This window comes from Anopheles bellator, chromosome 1, assembly GCF_943735745.2.
Source record: "Anopheles bellator chromosome 1, idAnoBellAS_SP24_06.2, whole genome shotgun sequence".
NCBI lineage: Eukaryota > Metazoa > Arthropoda > Insecta > Diptera > Culicidae > Anopheles > Anopheles bellator.
Window position 1 is genome coordinate 29,937,358 of NC_071285.1, and position 19,748 is coordinate 29,957,105.

At 46.1% G+C, this 19,748-nt stretch overlaps 4 protein-coding genes across 5 annotated transcripts; 2 read left to right on the forward strand and 2 right to left on the reverse strand.

Moving 5' to 3' along the window:
- The first annotated feature begins 2,564 nt into the window (after positions 1-2,564).
- LOC131216651 (alpha-tocopherol transfer protein-like) lies at positions 2,565-4,382 on the forward strand. Its single transcript, XM_058211200.1, has 5 exons — positions 2,565-2,852; positions 2,944-3,100; positions 3,554-3,661; positions 3,736-4,094; positions 4,159-4,382. The coding sequence occupies exons 1-5, from the start codon at positions 2,738-2,740 to the stop codon at positions 4,281-4,283; spliced, it is 864 nt and encodes a 287-aa protein (XP_058067183.1). The 5' UTR covers positions 2,565-2,737; the 3' UTR covers positions 4,284-4,382.
- Positions 4,383-5,238: 856 nt separating this feature from the next.
- Positions 5,239-7,855, forward strand: LOC131206019 (pyruvate dehydrogenase E1 component subunit alpha type II, mitochondrial-like). Of its 2 annotated transcripts, none has more exons than XM_058198370.1 (3): positions 5,239-5,365; positions 5,871-5,930; positions 6,406-7,855. In XM_058198370.1, the coding sequence occupies exons 1-3, from the start codon at positions 5,312-5,314 to the stop codon at positions 7,483-7,485; spliced, it is 1,194 nt and encodes a 397-aa protein (XP_058054353.1). In that variant the 5' UTR covers positions 5,239-5,311; the 3' UTR covers positions 7,486-7,855. The 2 variants fall into 2 exon arrangements, with proteins under 2 accessions (XP_058054353.1, XP_058054352.1); XM_058198369.1 differs by lacking the exon at positions 5,239-5,365 and adding an exon at positions 5,640-5,743.
- Positions 7,856-8,817: 962 nt separating this feature from the next.
- LOC131205303 (putative fatty acyl-CoA reductase CG5065) lies at positions 8,818-11,518 on the reverse strand. The gene is made up of 7 exons (XM_058197385.1): positions 10,815-11,518; positions 10,418-10,726; positions 10,261-10,346; positions 9,714-10,197; positions 9,522-9,592; positions 9,300-9,425; positions 8,818-9,214 (listed from the first exon to the last, which is right to left on the reverse strand). Exons 1-7 carry the CDS (start codon positions 11,022-11,024, stop codon positions 8,989-8,991), a joined length of 1,512 nt encoding a protein of 503 aa, XP_058053368.1. The 5' UTR covers positions 11,025-11,518; the 3' UTR covers positions 8,818-8,988.
- Positions 11,519-18,569: 7,051 nt separating this feature from the next.
- Positions 18,570-19,223, reverse strand: LOC131215403 (protein obstructor-E-like). Its single transcript, XM_058209792.1, is given in 1 exon segment — positions 18,570-19,223. A coding segment is annotated over 1 exon segment (654 nt).
- Positions 19,224-19,748: the final 525 nt, after the last annotated feature.

Sequence of the window (19,748 nt, forward strand, 5' to 3'; positions counted from 1 at the left end):
CGTTTGTTTGGTAGTTTGTAGTTTTGTTTGGCAGCGGTGCCCTCAATATGGCTGGGTGAAAAAATTCACGGAAAACACTGCCCCGCGAACAGTGGGTAAGGGCCCGAGGCGCGCAGCAATGTGGTCAACAGTTTTCCCATTTAATCGCGCGGGTAAATGTTGTCCCTTTAAGTTTACAAAAAAACCCAACGACCCAGTGCAAAACAACGAGCCGAAGGGTTTTTTTTTCGCTGTGTACAGAGAGTTTTCCACATAAAAAGTTCACGCTACATTTTAGGTCAGTTCCAGATTCGTTTGCTGCCTGCGACCCAACCAGCCAGCTAGCCAGGCGTGGCCGATGGTCTAACTTTTACGTGTCGTGCCTACCTCAATCTAACCTGCCAGCGTAGCTTAACCCGTAAAGGGCGTTCCTAACGGCCGTTTCTAGTTAGACGGCTAAGATGGCTGTGCGTAAAGATGTGGAAAAAACCGTTAAATTTTCGGTTACCGCCAACTGCCAACTGGAACGTTGAATTTTGAACAGAAGAAGGCGACAGAAGGCGTTTCAAGCATCCAATTTAATGCTTTTGTACGATCGTTAAACGGTTCGGCCTTACCTTGCAAAATCGTCACATTTTTAATGTGATACTTTTTCTTTAATTATGCCAACGTCTTAGAACTTCCAAATTAAATAAAACTACCTACGGTTTACCTACGGAAGGCGAGCGTGCTGCTGCCGTTGCTCTAATCTCTAACGATATCTTTTTTTAAATTTAGTCATCAAACTCAAGGAAATGTTTTACAAATTTCTTTACCACATATTATAGTTTACGAACATGTTTCCATTTCAAACACAAAAATGTTAGGCCCGTTCAATAAGTTGGTACAATTAATATAATACTCCTTTACATAATCATGCTCATTTTCGATGGGCTTTTTACTGTAACAAAGAGCAGTTTATTATTCAGCTTACCATTTGCATTATCCAATTCCCAATCAGAATGCTGGAGAAATCATTAATCTATAAAAACATCAAAATGGTAGTGTTCATGCTGCGCCTTCTTCCACTTCCAGCACTTTAATGTGCTGTGCGATTAATATTTAAATTGAATTAATGAAAAAGTCACTAGCTCGACTGTTTATTGTTCGTTTGTGTTCCTTTTTTATAATGAAGTTGATACGATAGCTCAATGCTGGATGAGTGATGAAGCGTTAGTTTTGAACAATTCCAAAACGTAGCATAGCCGTTAGGCCAACAATGGCAAATGGGAACCACAAGCAATTGAAGACAATAAAATCGATGAAAATCAGCCGATTGTGAATAATACAATGTTCTCAATTGATTTGAAACGTTTGATTTGCTACTAATTGGCAGGAGCCGAGATATTCACCACCAATCGATTTACTTCAGCTCTATTGATTGATAATTGCGGGTGCGAAATGTATAGAGACAATAATTACGCTACCATTATCCAAAAAGATGCAAAAATAAAATCGATTAGTCAACTGTTACTGAAATTATTGAACCGTTAAGTGTATCAAACTTTAACACCACATCGTCATTAGTAGTAAACCAATTTTATAGAATATTTTTTTGAGAATTCAGATAGTTTAAAATCTTCGGAAAATTCAATAGTGCAAGATTCATCTGTTAAGGTCTCCGACAGTAACGATAACCAGGGTCTGCTCGGTTCGCAAATTCCCCGAGAGCTAGCCACCAACTATTTAATCAACAGCGAAAACTTTGGCCCAACCGACGGCCATTGGGAACCAACAAACTTTGTGTTTTTATCTTTAGCAGGAGAATCTTGAAAACCCGTGGTTTGCCCCCCGTGCACTTGCCACATTCCCACGGCGGCCATTTGTTGCAACATAATGTACAACAATTACATATTGTGTGCATTATTCGCTTACACAATGGGTGGACTACAACCGCTCGAACAGGGCCCGGCACCGCGGGTCCTGGATTGCGAAACCGTCTGCGCCTTGTGGTGACTCTTTCCGCTCCAGCCACCAGCTGATAGTGTAACGAGGGAGAACTTTCTGTACCGTAAAGTCAGGATGTGGAACGTGTTACGACGACGGCGCAAGTTAACGCTGGAATAAATCTTTCTACGTAGATAGTTTGGGATGGCAAAACCCGTCTCAAATCAGGCTGTTACAGACCAAAGTTAGGGCTATAAGCTGCTGTTTGGATAGACGATGGATGGGTTGGCCCTGTTTACGCATGAAATAGAAAAGCTATGAGACAAATACTTTACTTGATACTTAGCAATCAATAACTCATGAAAAGTTTAACCTTAATTAATACGATGTGTACTATAAAGGGATTGTCTGTATTGTCAGGCAAGCGTATACTAGCAACCCTTTTAACTTTATTGGTAGCACTTTTCATCATAAGATAGAAAGTTTTGCAAATACAATCCATTCCATCGGCTACAAGCGAACGGCTTAATAGAATGAACTCTGCACTCGACGAATCTGTCTGGCACTTGAAAGTCGTTTCATTCGATTAACGGGCCCAGCGTGTGTTTTTACGTGACTTCACTAGCGATAGTCGCGCGTGTACCCGTTGGATGATTGCGTGTGTTTGTAGCGTGCCGCCTAATCTCCTCATCAACATCGTCATCGTCACCGTTGGAAATACCGATGCTGGTGTTGATGCTATTAATTTATCTCTCGAGTGGCGCTCGCTCTTCAGTTGTCGTAAGGTGGTTGCGGAGTTAGCACGTTGCGAACGCGTTTGGCCTTCTGCGAGATGATGGACGCTGATCCCACCGAACAACTTGATCGCTGGCCCCAGGTCGATCGGGGCGGCATCGAAGAGATCAAAGAATGGCTCACGACACAACCCCACTTACCGGCGATAAAAGGTAACCTGTGCAATCGGAATCGGAAACGCTGGAGTCTGGAGAGCTGTTGGTTAGTTTATCATTAAATGAATCTTTTTCTCGCTTACCTTAGAGCACGAGATGGCAATGTTCCTGCACGCCAACTACAACAATCAAGAGGCTACCCGAAAGACAATAGAAAATTACTACACCATGAGGACCAGCTACACCGAGCTTTTTACCGACCGCGACATTTTCAGCGATCCGCTACAAACGGCGTTAAAGATCGTGTAATTAGTTGATTGGTGCTTTGCTCAATTATTGAATCAGTACCTCTTCTGAGGGGGGATGGGGAAGCAACCCCTATGCCCAAGATGCGTGCTGTCGATTCAGATAGTCCGGCTAAAAAAAACAAGCATGACTCGTTTGTTTGTTTGGAACGTGAACAGTGCAGTGTAGTAGTGTTAGTGGCGCAATCTTCAGTTGAAACCACTCATACACAGGCATAAGCAAGCAATGGAACCAAACAAAACAAAAATCCACCATGCGATATTTGTTTTCATATGAAAGTTCCGGAATTTTAACACCTGCAATTTTATGCTTGTTAATGACCAAAAAGTTATTGGCAGATTAAGATTAATTAATTGTTAAGTGTTTGATGTGGACAACGGATTTGGGTCGTCCGGGGGTTCGATTTATTAGTGTATCTGAAACTTTTCTTTCACTTTCATTTCTCCATTTAGGATGTTTACTACGCTACCCGGCGAAACTAAAGAGGGCTATAAAATGGCATATAGCCGCCTGCTCACGTCGGATGCAACGCATATGAACCACTTACAAGTTCTGAAAGTGTCCGTATCCAGAATGAAGCACTGCAGCCCTACCGTAGTGTTCGAGGATAATGTGGACTTTTCTGTATTTTTAGATTAACTATGTGTATGGATTTATGGATAAAACTCGAAGGAAATGCCAAGGGCCACGTCATGCTGTCGGATATGGAAGGGATGCACCTTGGGCACATGAGAAAGATCAACATGGACGCGGCCAAAAAGCAGATGGCCTACGCCCAGGAAGCCCTGCCCGTGCGATTGAAGCAAATCCATTATCTCAACGTAGTACCATTTATGAACCGGTTGATGATGCTTGTGCGACCATTGTTGCGCAAGGAGGTACAGGAAATGATCCAAATGCACGTCAACGTTTCCACCGTTTACAATACGATACCGATCGAAAGTCTTCCCAACGAGTACGGGGGAAAAGCCGGCACTTTTGAGGAGCTGGAAAGTAAGTAGCCCGGAAGCGTGAGGAATCACACGAAAATGCTGGACCTTACAAATGTTGGTTACAGAATCTTTTAAGGAAACACTTTACGCTCACAGCGACTGGTTTCGAGAGATGGAAAGGAAAAATTTAGTGGACGAATCAAAACGTCCGCCAAAACCAAGACGATACATGTTCGGTCTTTTTGGATAAGTATTTACAGCCAACGTTAAGGCAGTTTTTGTTTTGGTATGGTGTTTTATTGAATATAATTGCTTCGCATATACACAAATAAAGTATTACTGGGTGGCCACATGAAACGTAAAAACTTGCGTAAAATTAATTTGTAATGCCAAACTGTCATACGTTCGGTAGAAGCGCAGCAGTTTGGTATTAACCTAAAATGCCAAAAACACATTACGTTACGCATCGTCTGTCCCCGCAGAAAAATCCGAAAAAGTGACGCGTCGTAACGAAATTAACGTCGGCGGTGTGTGCAGGCCTTTAGACGTTTAAAGGGCGGTTTACACGCTGCGATCTGCAATGCAATATCGCTCGAAGTGACATCTCCGGAGACGGGTGGAAATCTGAAGACTCGACATGCAATTTGTGAACAAATTTCAAACAAGTGCCAGTTTGTCGGTTGGACATGTTGGAATCAGCCATGGAAGCAACACTGTGTTGGTTTGCCTTACCATTGTGCTTTTCGGTTAAAAAGCGAAAAAAGAACTTGCGAAGAGGTTACAGTGTCGAGGAAATTGCTTTTAAATGGCATCGTATGCCTCCGCCTTTTTATTCCGATCACTATATTTTTTATTTTTTAGTTGCCAAAGACATGGCAGACTTTCGTAAATTTTTATAAATTCAGTTACACACTTTCGCGAACGTTGACGAAGCGTCCAAAATATAAATAAGAGGCCAAAACAAAACATCAACAAGTCAACCGACAAACTGACCCTGTTTTGAAATTTGTTCACAAATTGCATGTCGAGTCTTCAGATTTCCACCCGCGGCAGTGACATTTATGACGTCTCTGGAGATGTCACTTCATGCGATATTGCATTGCAGATCGCAGCGTGTAAACCGCCCTTAACAGAAAAGCATGGGAAACAGTTCCGAAACCCACCACCAGAGGAGCTCCGCGCACTGAATTTTGTCAAAACAAACCGTTTGACAGCTGTTTGCCGCAGAAAAAACAAATCTTATTCTGTGCGTAACCATTTTCATCTTCAGGCGCAAAAATGTTCTCGAACGTAGCGAAATCGGTCGGTCAGCGCAGTTTGTTGGGCAACTTGGTGAGTAGCGATGAAAAGTAGCCAAAAAGCGGTTGTGTTGCCTTTGGTGGTGTCCGCGAAACTCTTTCTTCGCGCAAGTTTGTGATTGCATAACGTAGTGTGTCGGACACATCCGAGACCGCAGCAAAGGTGAAACCGATAATAAATCCAATCTACCGTGCTGTGTTGTGTAAACAAAGAGGCTGCCAGATCGTGGGTTTGGTCCTGTGCCCTTATTTTCTAAATCCTAAATCCTAAATCGTTCGTATCGATCGCATATAAAAAACTAATCGGGCAAAGATGGGACTCTCGAAGTGGGTGAACACAATCTTCCGCTCCGGAAAAGCAGCAGCAACCGCCACTGAAACTATCGTAAGCAGTGGTGCCACGGATAAGACGGTTAGAGTTGATTGGCCGTGTGGTGCAGTTGCAATAACTTTAGTTCACCCTGACTGGCAATCGTTCGCTAAGACAGCAAAGTTAGTACGTTTCTTTGATTGAAATTGGTATTTATTTCTTCTTTTAGAAAACACTTGCGAAACATCAACAAAATGGATATGCATCGGAAGCTACGTTCGAGACGCGGGTGAGTTTTACGTTCGCTAATACGTTGTTCGAAATGCCTTGATATCAGTAGTGAACCCGGCGTAAGCAAGCCTTTGCCATATCAAGCAAGTCCTATGCTCAGCTGAAGGTCATACAGTGTCAGCTCTGTTTGATGTTAGGGTTATTATGTAGACATCCTTCACTTACACTTAATAGTGTAGAAATTGGTTCTAATCTGTATTTTCTGTGTCCAATAATCATAGAGGATCCACTAAAATGTGTTCCAGATTTTATTGAATAGTACAGGAGTTTCAATGTACACGAAGTTACGATCCCAAAAGTGTCGCAAAGTGAATGTTTATTCTTTTATCGTAGATTATCCTTAGTTCCCTGTTGCATCTACTTCCCCATCATTGCTTTGGTGCAAAAGTAGTCTCCCACTCAATCCTCCGCATGGGACCCTGATATGTGTTTAATTTTGTGTTTGTGGTTTACACATAACATTACCACGGTAGGCTTTCAAGCTACACAACCTCGAACAAGGTCCGGCCACGCAGGTGACCGTCTCCAAGGAGGACGCACTGAAGTACTACAGCCAGATGTACATGATAAGACGCATGGAGACGGCTGCCGGCAATCTGTACAAAGAGAAGGTGATCCGAGGTTTCTGTCACCTGTACTCCGGCCAGGAAGCGTGTGCCGTAGGCATGCGTGCGGCGATGCGCCCCGAGGACTCGTGCATCACAGCCTACCGGTGCCACGGATGGACCTATCTTATGGGAGTGCCGATCCAAGGTGTGCTGTCTGAGCTGACGGGTCGTGGTAGCGGTTGTGCCCGCGGAAAGGGCGGTAGTATGCACATGTACGGTAAGAATTTTTACGGAGGAAACGGCATCGTGGGAGCACAGGTTCCGCTGGGCGTTGGCATTGGATTTGCGGCCAGGTACAACGGAACCCAGGGCGCGTGCATTGCACTATACGGCGACGGTGCCGCCAATCAGGGCCAGCTGTTTGAGGTGTACAATATGGCGAAGCTGTGGAACACACCGTGCATTTTTGTGTGTGAAAACAATGGCTATGGTATGGGTACGAGCGTGGAGAGGGCCTCGGCCAACACCAATTACTACACGCGGGGCGACTTTGTGCCCGGCATCTGGGTGGACGGAATGGATGTGCTCGCCGTACGTGAAGCGACACGCTTCGCTCTGGAACACTGTTCGGCCGGGAAGGGCCCGATCCTGATGGAAACGGCCACCTATCGCTACTCGGGACACTCGATGTCCGATCCCGGTACCAGCTACCGTTCGCGTGACGAAATTACCGAGGTACGACAGACACGTGACCCAATCACGTCGCTGCGTGAAAAGATTCTCTCCACGGAACTGGCCACGCTAGAGGAGCTGAAGGAGATTGAGGGCAAAATTCGGGCGGAGGTCGATACGGCAACAAAGGTGGCCAAGGCGGATAAAGAAATTTCGGTTGACGAACTGACGGCCGATATTTATGCGAACCCACAAAACCTCACTGCTATACGCAACACGCTGCCGCTGAACGAGCTATCGCACAAAAGACTCGGTCCGGCGGTCAATATGTAGGGTGCAAGCATTGATGCCGATACCAGGCTGTCTATACAGCCCCCCCTGCGATAGCTTCCACTATCTCTCTCTGCAGAAGAAAGACAACAAACGAGACAAACTACCGATGCAATCTCACTAGCCCAGTTTAATGACCACGATGCGGTTATCGGTTGTTGCAAATTGGCATCTGTTCCGCCTGCCCGACATGCGTCCACCACGAACTTATCGAACACGACGACCAGACCCTTTGCTGCGAGCTAACGAGAGAATACTGCCCTATCGCGCGCAACTTGTATTTACAATTAAAACATCACAAACGGGTTAGAAATGCATTTTAAACAGATTCATCCAATAAAACGGTACACTAATAGTGACGAAGGAAAAATGATTGATGCGTCACGAATGTAGCGTAGATAAATATCACAACCCCGAAAAAGGCGCTGTAAACAGAGTAAGATGTCTAACTATAAAATTGAACATCTTTCGCATCCATCCAACAAAGGTAATAACGGGAGCTTTTTTTTCGGGAAATCCTCGAGTTGCGCCCTTCGCTGTTTCAAGGTGTCACATTTCGAAATAAAAAGGCTAGCTACGAGTGTAGGAATAAAAAATACATCGCAATAGCGTAAACACTGCACGAACAGTCGGTTCCATTATGCGGCTCAGGGAGAATAAGATAAGTATTGCTGAGTCGCTTTTGCAGAAAAGGGCTCTTTCAGGCGCGGATACATTTGCTATGGTTCCCCGTACTGGAAAGTAGAACCAGAAAGAACAAAGATCAAAAACCTATCTAAAATGCTACTTAAATACCTCGAGCACTATAATTGGTGGTGAATGTAATATGCAATCCTTTTTGCTTTCTTCACCCTGGTATGTACCCGCCATGGCGGAAGCAAAACATAACGATGTAGCGAACCGTTCGTCGTCATTCAGCCCGCCGTACCATGGGGACTCCGTGTGCATCCACGAAGATGGTGACAGTCGCCTCGAGCAGCACTAACTAAAAATGCCATTCCAACCCACCACCGCCACCAAAGGGAGCAAAAGAACAAAACAAAATTGTTGCACCGCAGCGCAGCAACTGCACTGTGCACTGCAAGGTCTTTTCGCCTGTACCTAGGTGCCGCGTTTGGGATTAATCCGAATGGTGAATGGTGAAAGGATTTTGAGTTCCTATGTAATCTTCATTCCGCCAAGGTGAGGAATGCCTGTTGTTCGGCTATGCCATCCCCGACCTGGGACAAGGCACGGCATCAAGGTTGCCCTTCATTGTGGGGCCATGCCACGGTCATCTCACCCCGTCGACGCTGCAGTAAAAGATCATTCAACTTTGCGTATCGAACGGTGCGTTTCTTTTATTGCATATCTGGTATGCTAGCGTCTCCTGTCCCTGCGGTTTACAGGAAGTGTTTTTTTTCCGCTGTCTAACCTTGGACGACAATGCAATGCAGCAACCGCAACTTATTGAACTAAACAAATTTACAACCAGAACCGGAACGTCTCGTAATGTTTATTGCAGCACTACAAGCATCCAGCGAAAACTGTCCTGCAAATACCTACAATCATCAAGCCGCAAGCAATAATCTGAATGATACGCTCGGCGAGTATCATACGTGCTAGCTTCCGCTTGGCGTACGGAATGGTCTCATCCGGGTCCTTTACCAGATACCGCCGGATGGTGATGTACGCCTTCTCCAGATACTCGCCAGTTAGCGTCGTCTGTGGCAGGTACCATCCGAAGGATTCGCTTTATAGTGGAGCAAGTCAAACCAGGCGTTACGATCGGCACAATTAGATGAGCGCTAGATTCGAAACTCGCACGCCATACTTACCGATCCCGTTCGGTCAAAAAGCTGGGCAAAGCGTTCATCTGTGTCGTTTCAAAGCGCCACTCGTGCCAGACGAAGTACCGCAGGGAGACTTCTGATCCATAGATTCGAGCTTGCAATTTCATTAAGCTGTCTCGGGAGGATGCAGGAGAAGATTGAGAAGGTTGAAACGGTCGAACGACAAACTAGGACCCGCAAGGGCAATGGGTACAGAGTGCTACTCACAACGGCTTGTGGCCCAACAGTCTGAGTAAAAGATCCAACAGAAGTGACGGCAGGATCATAGTAAAAAATAGCTGAAATAAACCGAACCGTATCTTTAGCCTGCCGATGTATCACAAGCTAATCAGGGGCACCACTTTGTGTGTGCGGACCAATATCAATCGTTTGCTGACATCATGGCCACACACAGATTACCTTTAAGTAGTACAACACTTTCCAGTCTGTCGGCGTCCCCCGGGGAATCCACAGCATGCGGCTGAAGGGCACCATGTAGAGGTATTCTTTGCCCCGGTCCAACATTTCCTTGTACTCCAGCGACTGCTGGTAGGTAACGGCACTGTTGTAGATGGCCAGGTGGTTCGGGCCGGCCTGTCGCTCGATCGTGCCCCGTTTCCAGGCCGCCAGAATAATGTTCTTCACGACCACGTCAACCGGTATGATGTTGATGCGGTTCTTCTGCCGAAGGTACCCCGTTCGCGTAAGGCCCATGCCCGCGCTGACCAGCAAACCGGTCGGACCGTTGAAGTTATCAACCCAGCCACTCATCGGTTCATCAATCGTGAACAGCACCACCGACGGTCGCACGATGGCCAGTGGCAACACGTTGCAGTAATCCTTACACACGTGTTCCGCCAGGCCTTTGGTGTATGTGTAGGTATTCGGAGAGTTGTGCGAGAGTCTGTCGGTCGTCGGAACGGGTTATTAGTAAAACACAAGGTTTGTCAAACGTACCGGGTCGTACTTTGGCATCAGGGTGTCGAGGGTATCGGCATCGTAGCGATCCACCGCCTGGACCAGCTTCTTCCAGTCATACTTCGGTGGGTAGAGCTGTGCAGATAGAAATGGGGCAACTGTTCGTGTAGTGAACCCTAAGCTGGCCACATCCGACTTCACAGTACCTTCTCCTCCACGTACTGATTCTCGGGGTTACTGTACGCCGTAGAAACGTGCACGACGGCCCGTATGTTTGTGGCGGTGCGCTTCAGCATTTCAAACAGTTCCTGCGTCGAGCAGATGTTCGTCCTTATCGCTTCCTTCAGTGGGTCATCGAAGCGGACGCTCGCCGCCAAATGGAACGCCACTGACACGTTGCTCAGCATCTGGACGTCTTCCTCGTACATTCCCAGGCAGGGTTTCCTTATATCACCGTAAACCGGGACCACTTTTTTCAGCGCTTCCTCGTGTTCCTTTTTCAGCCGATCGAACAACTTCAGCCGGTGCGTGGGAAGGTGTATCAATGGGAAAAATGAGACCGATAGACAGCGTAGACGATCCTGCATCTTCGAAGCCACTCACCGGACAACTCGCTAGCTCGGCCACGCGTTCCTCGATCGATTTGCCCCGCTTGTTGCGCATCAGCACAAATATGCGCCCGATGTCGGGGCAGGACCGGAGCAGCTTCTCGATCAGCACCTTGCCCAGAAACCCGGTGCCGCCGGTCACGAAAACGTCCACATTCGAGTAGAACTCCGGCACGGACACGTAACTGTCAGACTGTAGCGCCATTTTTTTATTTTGCTCAAGCGGCGATACCTCTCCAGAATTAGGAATTAAGAATATTGAACCCGTCCGCCGTTTGTTTGTTGGTGCCAGGAGCACTTGCACTTGCACTTGCTCGTTGCACTGCTGTGCACCTCTTGTTGCGCGACCACTCGACTGCGATCGGTGCCGATCCACTGCGAACGCCACACTAAACCGCGAGCCGTCGCAAGCGCCTAGCTTTATGCCTTTTGTCCTGCCATCATCCGACTCTGGGCCGCAGATGGTGGCCAGTCAACCGTGCGCCAAGGTCCACCATGGTCTCGAAAGGGTGTACGGAGCAATGAAAGTGATTGTTGACGAGATGAGAACGATGACTTATTCTGGTGGCACACACGACCACGCGGGATCACTTCCTTCAGTGGCTTTGGCTCTGGGCAGTCCGTGGCATTGAACTTTCGATTCCGTGGGGCTCGATTTTCTCTTTTTAGCTATCGGAAGTGGATATATGGGAGAAGAAATAAGCAGTTCCTACGTGCTAGCCCTCCAACGGGATAGTGGCAACTGTTGCTACTTTCGCTATCCCATGGGAACGAGGTAGATATTAGTAGTGAATGAACCCCACGGTTGGTAGCTGCCTAGCATTTTTGATGTGCAAATTAATTCTACACCGACTTGCGATCAACACCAAGAACTGCGGCTTGCGGTCAATCGTGAACAAATAAGAGTGCAACGCGGAGGAAGGTATGCTAAGTGGCTGTTTACTTGCATAAATGCATCCTTATAACCGTATTGCGTAATGGTTGCGTTTTGTTTAAATTGTATCCACTATCGGCATGGGCGGAAACAATGTGTACAATGCTACAGGACAGCCCACCAATCGGTGGTCTTATTAGTCTGCAAATACTCTCTCTGCAAGTAGACCTTGACGGGCAGACCAAGCGGTTGGGTTTTGTCGTTAAAAAGTGCCCAAAAAGTCCCCAACGCTCTGAGTACACGCGAGCCACATCGGGTTACTGTCGTGCCTGGTGGCCTCTACTTCTTGTCTAGCATCCTGAAGGCAATTCTTTTTACTGTCCACGAAGGTTCTAAATTGGTTTAATGTTCCCATTTCCACCGAACTGTAATATGATTATATCTTTCAGGGAGTGACCACCGATCGGGGATGAACCAATTGTAAGTGACAGACATGATCACGTCTTTTTTATATTTTACGTTTAATTTTCTTGCACCACTTACCATCATCATTAACCACTAACACTACCCTGCAGTCTCAACGCAAACCGTGTAAAAGCATAACAGCTCATGTTCAAATCAATATAACTATGAAATTTAAACAAAAATAACTAATAAGCCGTCAATACACGCACTACGTTTACCAAAATGTAGCCCAAAACATCACCGTTCAAACAACCTTCGGTGCGGTGCAATCAAATCTGCATTGCCAGGCTCGTCTGGTCGTCTAGTAACCGAAACCGCCGATACGACCCAGTATTTTCTGAAACGCTGTGCACTTCACTTTTGGCCATTTTTCGTCTCTCCATAATTTAAGACCGTGATTTGTGAGGAAGAGAGTGTGAAACTAACGGGTAGACTATTCAGTGTTTACGTAATACTTCACAATTGTCAGTTCAGAGGTTCGAGTGCTTCCGATCGTCAGCATACTGCGATGATAGCTCTCCTACATTGATCCATTTCAAATCCCGTACACTTGTTGACTTGTGAGGGAGACCTCCCGGTTGCGGAACGATGTTCAATGTCTACCTCAATTCGCTTCCAATTGGGTGCACTGCTCACGCTGTATCATAATACAAAACCGCGCCTCGCGGAACTTTATGGGGAGTGATAAACTTACTTCACTGCGCTTTACGGCGGCTCGTTGTGTCATTGCAGTTGCTTTTATAAACTAAGCCCACCCTCCGTGCCGGGGGCTAGTTTTGTTGAGCTACGTTACCCATTTTCACTTCATTTCACACATCCTTCAGTTCAATGGTTTAATTAACAGTTTCTTCGTATTCTCGTTCGGTAGTAGCGCCAGCGCCACGGTACCGTGCTTCGACGGCAATCAATCAAACAGTACGAGTACAGTTGGAGTGCTCCATAATCACTACAGTATGGTTTGCTAATAATCACGAATCCAGTGTTCAATGGAGATGGTTCTCTGCCGGGAACGGGTTTCGATCTATTCATGTAACTATTATGGTTAGTAACCCACTAGTAGTTCAGTACGTTAATGCACCGGCACGGCCCGTTGATCTTCGCAAACAATGATCCTACCGAAAACAGTTCAAACATTAGTGGTGTCGTTATCTTGGCTAATTATTCATTATCGAATACGTTGCCACATTGTTTTAAATTTCAGCCATTTTAACTGGCTCGGATAGTGCACATGTTCGTACCCGGTACATGCCTATCTACCTGTAGGCGGCGATGTAATGTAAACTAAGCGTATAAATCAATCCAGGTCGGAAGTGAATATTTCATGCCTCGGATAAGGGTTTTGTCGCGATATTGTAACGTACCTGTACCGCCTACTTTGCCAGCAGTCAACACGGCCACGCGCAACGTTACAAGGCGGTTTTAGGTGTTTCGGATTCGTGTGTTACAGGAGAGATGTTTAAAACTTCAAAATACATTCCGAAAGGTATGTTCCAGTTGATGAACATTAAAGATTTCTTTCCCGTCAGTAAACTAGACCAGCTCCAAACTTGCATGCTATAAAAACTACGTATATTAAAAAATTAAACGTTTCACATATATTACACATTCCTGCTCTCAGCAGCGAGCATTAAAGCTTTCGGAAAACCACACAAAATGCCTCTCATCTGCGACCGGAGTCCGGGCGACTGCCCGCATCTACAGTTCATTTATCAAAGTTTGTCTCCTACATGTTTTCCATTTTCAAGCCGTATCGTTGTCATCTCGCTTACGGTGGCATGCATATCGGTTAAGCTATCGCCGGAACATCCCGCAGCGCGGCAGGACCAAGATATTTGGAGCTCGTCGGAGCGATTGTAGAATTTATTTGCACGACATTTGACTTGAAGCACCGTGCTGTGTGGCTGGGCATTATTCCAAATTTTACGGTTCCGAACTTTCACCACTCCTAAATCTGGCGATCCCTCGAAAGGGACCTACACAAGTTAATACTTCATTATTACGGCACCACAGCCAACCCGAAACAGGTCCTGATGTCGCTGTGATGAATTGCATAGTCATACATTATCCCCTCTCTCTCTCTCTCTCTCGCCACGGTCGTCCGCACAATTAATCGAAGTTTGCAGACTTGGTGCTGTTGTGGCCCCATGGCCAGGGGCTGGTAGACTGTTCCTAGAGAACATGTCAAACGTCGGCACCATTCAAACGCTTTTCATGATGGCCCCGAAAACACTAAGCCTTGCTGGATCCGCCTTGGCGTCGGAAAGCCTTTCGATGATAGCGGTTTACCAACGGTGATAGTAGTCACAGCCAACCAGAGCCCGGAAAATTGGCAAATCTATGTATCTGGTCATCACTTGCCCATGTCCACCTATCGTTCGAACTCTGCGGACACGCATCCATTTAATTTGGCCCTGAATGAAGGGTAACCATCGATACTCTCACTGTGAGCCGGGGTGTCCGAAAATACCGAATTCAAATTCCGGAAATGTCCCACCGTAGAGCCCATGATTAGTGGTCTAATGGGAACATCAATGAATGTTATGATGAAAACAGTGCCCGGAGAGTTTTCCCGTTCCTGTTTCCGGGGTCGCTTTGAAAATTCACTGCAAGGCTTTGATTCCAACAACCAGCATAAAAGTTTCGCAGATCAAAAGATCATCTCGATGTTATCATTCAACAGACGCTGTTTCCTGAGTGAATGCAAATAAAATACGTTCTATTAAAATAAAACCACTTGCCCGATACTGGTTTTAATGGTTTTTTGCTTATTAAGTACAATCGAATAGCAACTTAACAAATGTTGCGACAATAATGTTAGTGAGTAAGCACTCGCATATACATTATTATTTTTGGGGAAGTTAATCATCTTTCTAACAAACAACCTCCTGACGGGCTCAACATCCTACCCATTCGTTATGCTTTATGAAAGCATATTACCTGTTGAGCAGGTAATAGCTAACACTCTTCAAATGAATTACTGGTTCAAACAAAACGTACACTACTTGGTCCCACATCCCCAGTGCCTCTTTCTGCGACACTCGTACGATATCGCTTTTCTATTGATCTTTCGATATTTGTGTCCACCCCCAGAGGGGAGTTCGTTTTTCGGTGTTCCTCAGGGAAATCCAACTCGACCGTTGAGCGATGGGACGACGTGATTCCCGGGCATCGGGATGATCGAACCCGAACCTAGCTTGCGGTTATTTATATGGTTTAGATCAAACGGTTTTCTGGCACCGACCCGATCTCTGTTCGCAGTGAAAACAAAATCGCATTTTTAACCCCTTGCCAGCTTACGTGGCCAGGCAACGCAACGAACACCCCCCAATGTGACCCTTTAGAGCTTTATGGGTTTATTACATTTTGCGCCCGCGCTCATGCCTGACTTGCTCCACTTGTTTATTCTGCGGAGTAACACACTATCACCGAAGGGTTAACGTCTGCCGAGCACACGGTGGTCGAATATTGACCAATAAACTGAAGCGAATCTACGAACTGCCATGTTCGCCGCACCATACGACCGGACTCGAGCCCTGCAAAGATGCAGAAAATTGTACTGTTTCGAGTGATTCTCAAAAATTCTCCGAAAAATCACCGTGAAACTGGAAAGTGGCAGGAAAAAGAAGTCCAATATAAAATCGAGAAAATCAAGTTTCGTCGGAAGTCGGAAAACAACCCGCCGGATCTGGACCAGGGATCATCTATTATTTGATTTTCCAACCGTCGGTTAGTCGGATTTAGAAAAGTAGCAAAAAACGAACCTTTCTGCCGCTTCGTCAATGTGGCCATTCTGTCTATTCGCACCTTAGAGATCAATCTTTTGTTGGAACCGTCTTTGACTCTTGGGTCCGACTTCATGCCATTTGTTGCTGCGTGCTGTCTAGTCTAGGTTCCCTGAAATGCTCTGTCGTATTCTGCCTCAGCTGAAAATAATCCGAATTTAGGCAAGCCTGTAATTCTGACCAGCAACCATTTTTTCAATGTTGATTTGACTCCTCCGCAACATAACTTCGTTGGGCAGACTTACTGACCTAGTGTGAAACCTTTGTACGAACCGTACTTTTCATATTAACTTTCAACCCTCCGGCCCATTAGGGAAAGGATAGTTCGCCCTTCATTCTGTGAGGATTGTAAGCCTTATGTAAAAAAACTAAGGTGGTCTTGTTGGCTGGAACAGAAAATATAAGTAAAATAAACATATTTCACTCTTTATTCACATCATTGCTCTCAAATAAATTGATTCCGCACCCGAGCAGAATAAAAATATAAACGTGAATTGCGAAAGAGAAACTGGTAACGGTAAAGAACAACGTGCTTGAATAAAAATCGAACAGGAATAAGCATCCACCAGAAGGATGTCTCTACGGTTGCCCAACAGTTCTTCTCGGACTTTAACATTCCGAAAGGTGGAATCGCATCGCACTTTAAGTACCCAACCAGCATGATTGTTCTACGACAGGGATATTCGCGGCCGAAGCATGCTCCTGACATGCTCCCGCCCCGTGTTCCGATGCTTTTAAAGTGCCACCGCCGTTGTTAAGTCCACCCTAATGACAGATCATTTCTTAGCTCGTCGAAGACGCTTGCTTGATGATGCTGTTACAGCAAAACACTACAAGATGGTGGGAGTTGCGATTGGGATAAGAGTTACACAAAAGATGCAAACAAGATGTAAAAAGATCGGAAGAACGACAGGAGCCGAAAAGTTGGGCACCAGTAGCAGCAGCAGCATCAGCAGCAGGATGGCAAAAGAATTTGAAATTAAAAATAAACATCGCATCGCAAAAAATGACTGATACTGGTAAAAAAAAACGGACACATTATTGTTTGTTTGATTGATCGATGGGCGCGCCGTGTTTTTCCACCAAGTGAATAATGTAAAATGCACCACCAATGAGGTATGATTGACGGACGTAGTGACCCGTAAGTGGTCCGGAAGCAGACCCTGCCTAGGATTTGTAACATGATTTCTTGGACGTAAATAAATAATATAATTTAGTATAATATAAATAATATAAGTAAATCTACTCATATTGAGATACTTGACCGATAACACGTACCACGTGCGACGATTTAAATCAACCGTACGACATGCAGGATTTGCATTTAAAAATAAGCCCAAAAGTTGTAACGGGTCCGCCACATCGCATCGGTCGTAATGGTTGCGATTATAGCAATCGTTACGCTTCCAGTATGTAGTTACTGTTACAGTACCATATTTATTTACGGGAAACGGATTATCGCTCACGGATTACGCGATCAGAGATTGAGCCGACCGACCGTGGTCGTCCAACACCGTTTATCCATCGGACGGTACTAACTCCGTTCGCTTGAGTTTGGAAGATTCGGAAGCGGAATCGCGAACACACTCTCCCCTGCCCGAAATCGGAGGACACCACAGTGCGCAGACTCACCTCACAGCCTCACCGAGCGGTGTTTGTTTTTATTGTGCCCTGCTTTGCCGTCCAGCCATGCTCCAGCAAGCCGCCCGCTATGCTCAGTTCTAGAAGAAGCAAACGAAGGATTAATGCATCGTGCGGCGATAGTCATTGTGCACTTCACGAGTGCATTCCGGGCGGACTCACATACCTGTGTGGGCCACCGATCGCGTGCGGGTCCTCGTGTTCGCTGTCGCGTCCCATTATGTGTCACCTCGCCTCCCTGCGGGTCTAGAACTCTAAGAATATACAGCCCAACAATGCTTCTCCGAGCGTGAATACCGCACCAACAGCTAACCAAAATAATAACGGCTTCGTGTGGCAGAGGGAAAATGAATAGCTTCGCCTACTTGAAGGAGCCGGTTGAAGTATGCCTGCTTTGATTTGATGGTTGTCAAGCGCGTGGCGGAAGCTCCTCGACACTGGCGACGCGGGTTGTACTACGCGGCTTCGGAAGTAGCTTTTCCCTGGGGTAGTTGGAAGCTCGTGGCACAAGATGTGGTTCACGCCGGGAAATTCTTTTCGTAAAGAAACACAATAAAACCGACAATCAATCGGTTCGACATGTATAAGTAGTGTGTCGCTGTCTTGTATACTAGAAAATAGTTCTCATTTCTCCGTTTTATTAAGATACAAGAGTTAGTACAACTGTTACCCATCTTTCGTAGACATTGTGTTGAAACAATGTGCTGATGCGATTTTCCCTACATTTTGCATTCTGTCCATTATTATTTAGTTCCTTTGCAAAAATTCCAATATGACGTCCTGTGCATTGTTTTATTCGTAAACCTTTAAAGTTTTGTTTGTTTATTTGTTTTTCTTTCTCAACTTTAAGTTTTGGATCCAAGCACGCTCTTTGCTATGGAATAAGATTTATTCAATCAACTACTAAATTTAAAACTACTTTGCGTAAGACACATTCGAAAATTAGGATCACCTTATGGCCGTTGCCCAGATGCGAATTCGATGCTGCTTATAGGATATTTATTCGTGTTAAGCCGACTGATTGCTCATTCCGAAGGGATTGACAACGAACAGTTTACAGTTTGCAGGACACTTTCTGTGCCAAATCGCACCGCTCGTTGGCGGCGTCCCAACGCAGTCCGGGAGCGCAGTACTTCCGGATGGCTATGCCCGACTGGCAGATGAAGTACTCCTCGCAGCTCTCCACACCGGGCAGATAGACGATTTTGCCTGGGTTACTCTGGGTGGGACAGCGCACCGTTTTACAGGTGACACGCCTGGCCGGATTGCAAGCCCGCTGCTGGAAGTCGTACAGGAAGCCCTCGGCGCACTGCCCAACGGTGGAGTATCCTTCGGAGCACATGATGAACTGGTTGCAGTTCTGGGGATGAAGCACCACCTGCACACCGGTCTGTTGCTGGCAGATGTGGCAGCTAACCTTGTCCGCAAAGTCGCACATTTGCGTCAGCTCGTTGAAGTAGTAGCCTCCCGGGCACAGGTTGTGCGTTGGAGTTCCATCGTTGCAGTAGTAATACCCCTTGCAGCTGGTTTTGTCGCGCACGAAGTATCCAGTCGGAACGCCCTTGCAGACGTCGTTGGCTAGCGACAAACTGATGAACGCTACCATCGCCAGAAGGCCAAGAATGCGTGTCGATTGCTTCATGCTGAGACCGGCCAAGGAACTTCTTCGAACCAAAAATCAGTTGAATGGCTGAACGCTGACGGTAGCTATCGTACGTCTAGAGCGATGTGAACCAGCGTTCGGTTAGTCCACTTCTTTTATTGCAATCATCGCAGATCGTCGCAGTGCAAAATGTCCCAAAAATCTTATTTCAATCTGCGTTATCTTTGCCGTCAATAACAATTCAAAGGCGGCCCTAATCTTTAGCTCTACTAATAACGGAGTTAATCTTATCACGCGCGGTTAGTGTCTTGCTAGTCTTGTGAGTGTCTCGGTATTGTTCATCGATGCGGAAGGATGTTGCCATATCGTAGCCTCAAGCCGGTTTCGGACCAAACAATGACCGTTTTCGGTTTTTTGTGGCGCAATGACGGTGTTACCTCATCGGACAGCCAGGTATGAGTCACATGCGTTCGTGAGCAACATGATTTTATGTGGGCAGTAGGAATCGAACCACCTGTTATTGGCGTAATTAGTAGGATTTCCTTGAAGTGTAATACTGCCGAG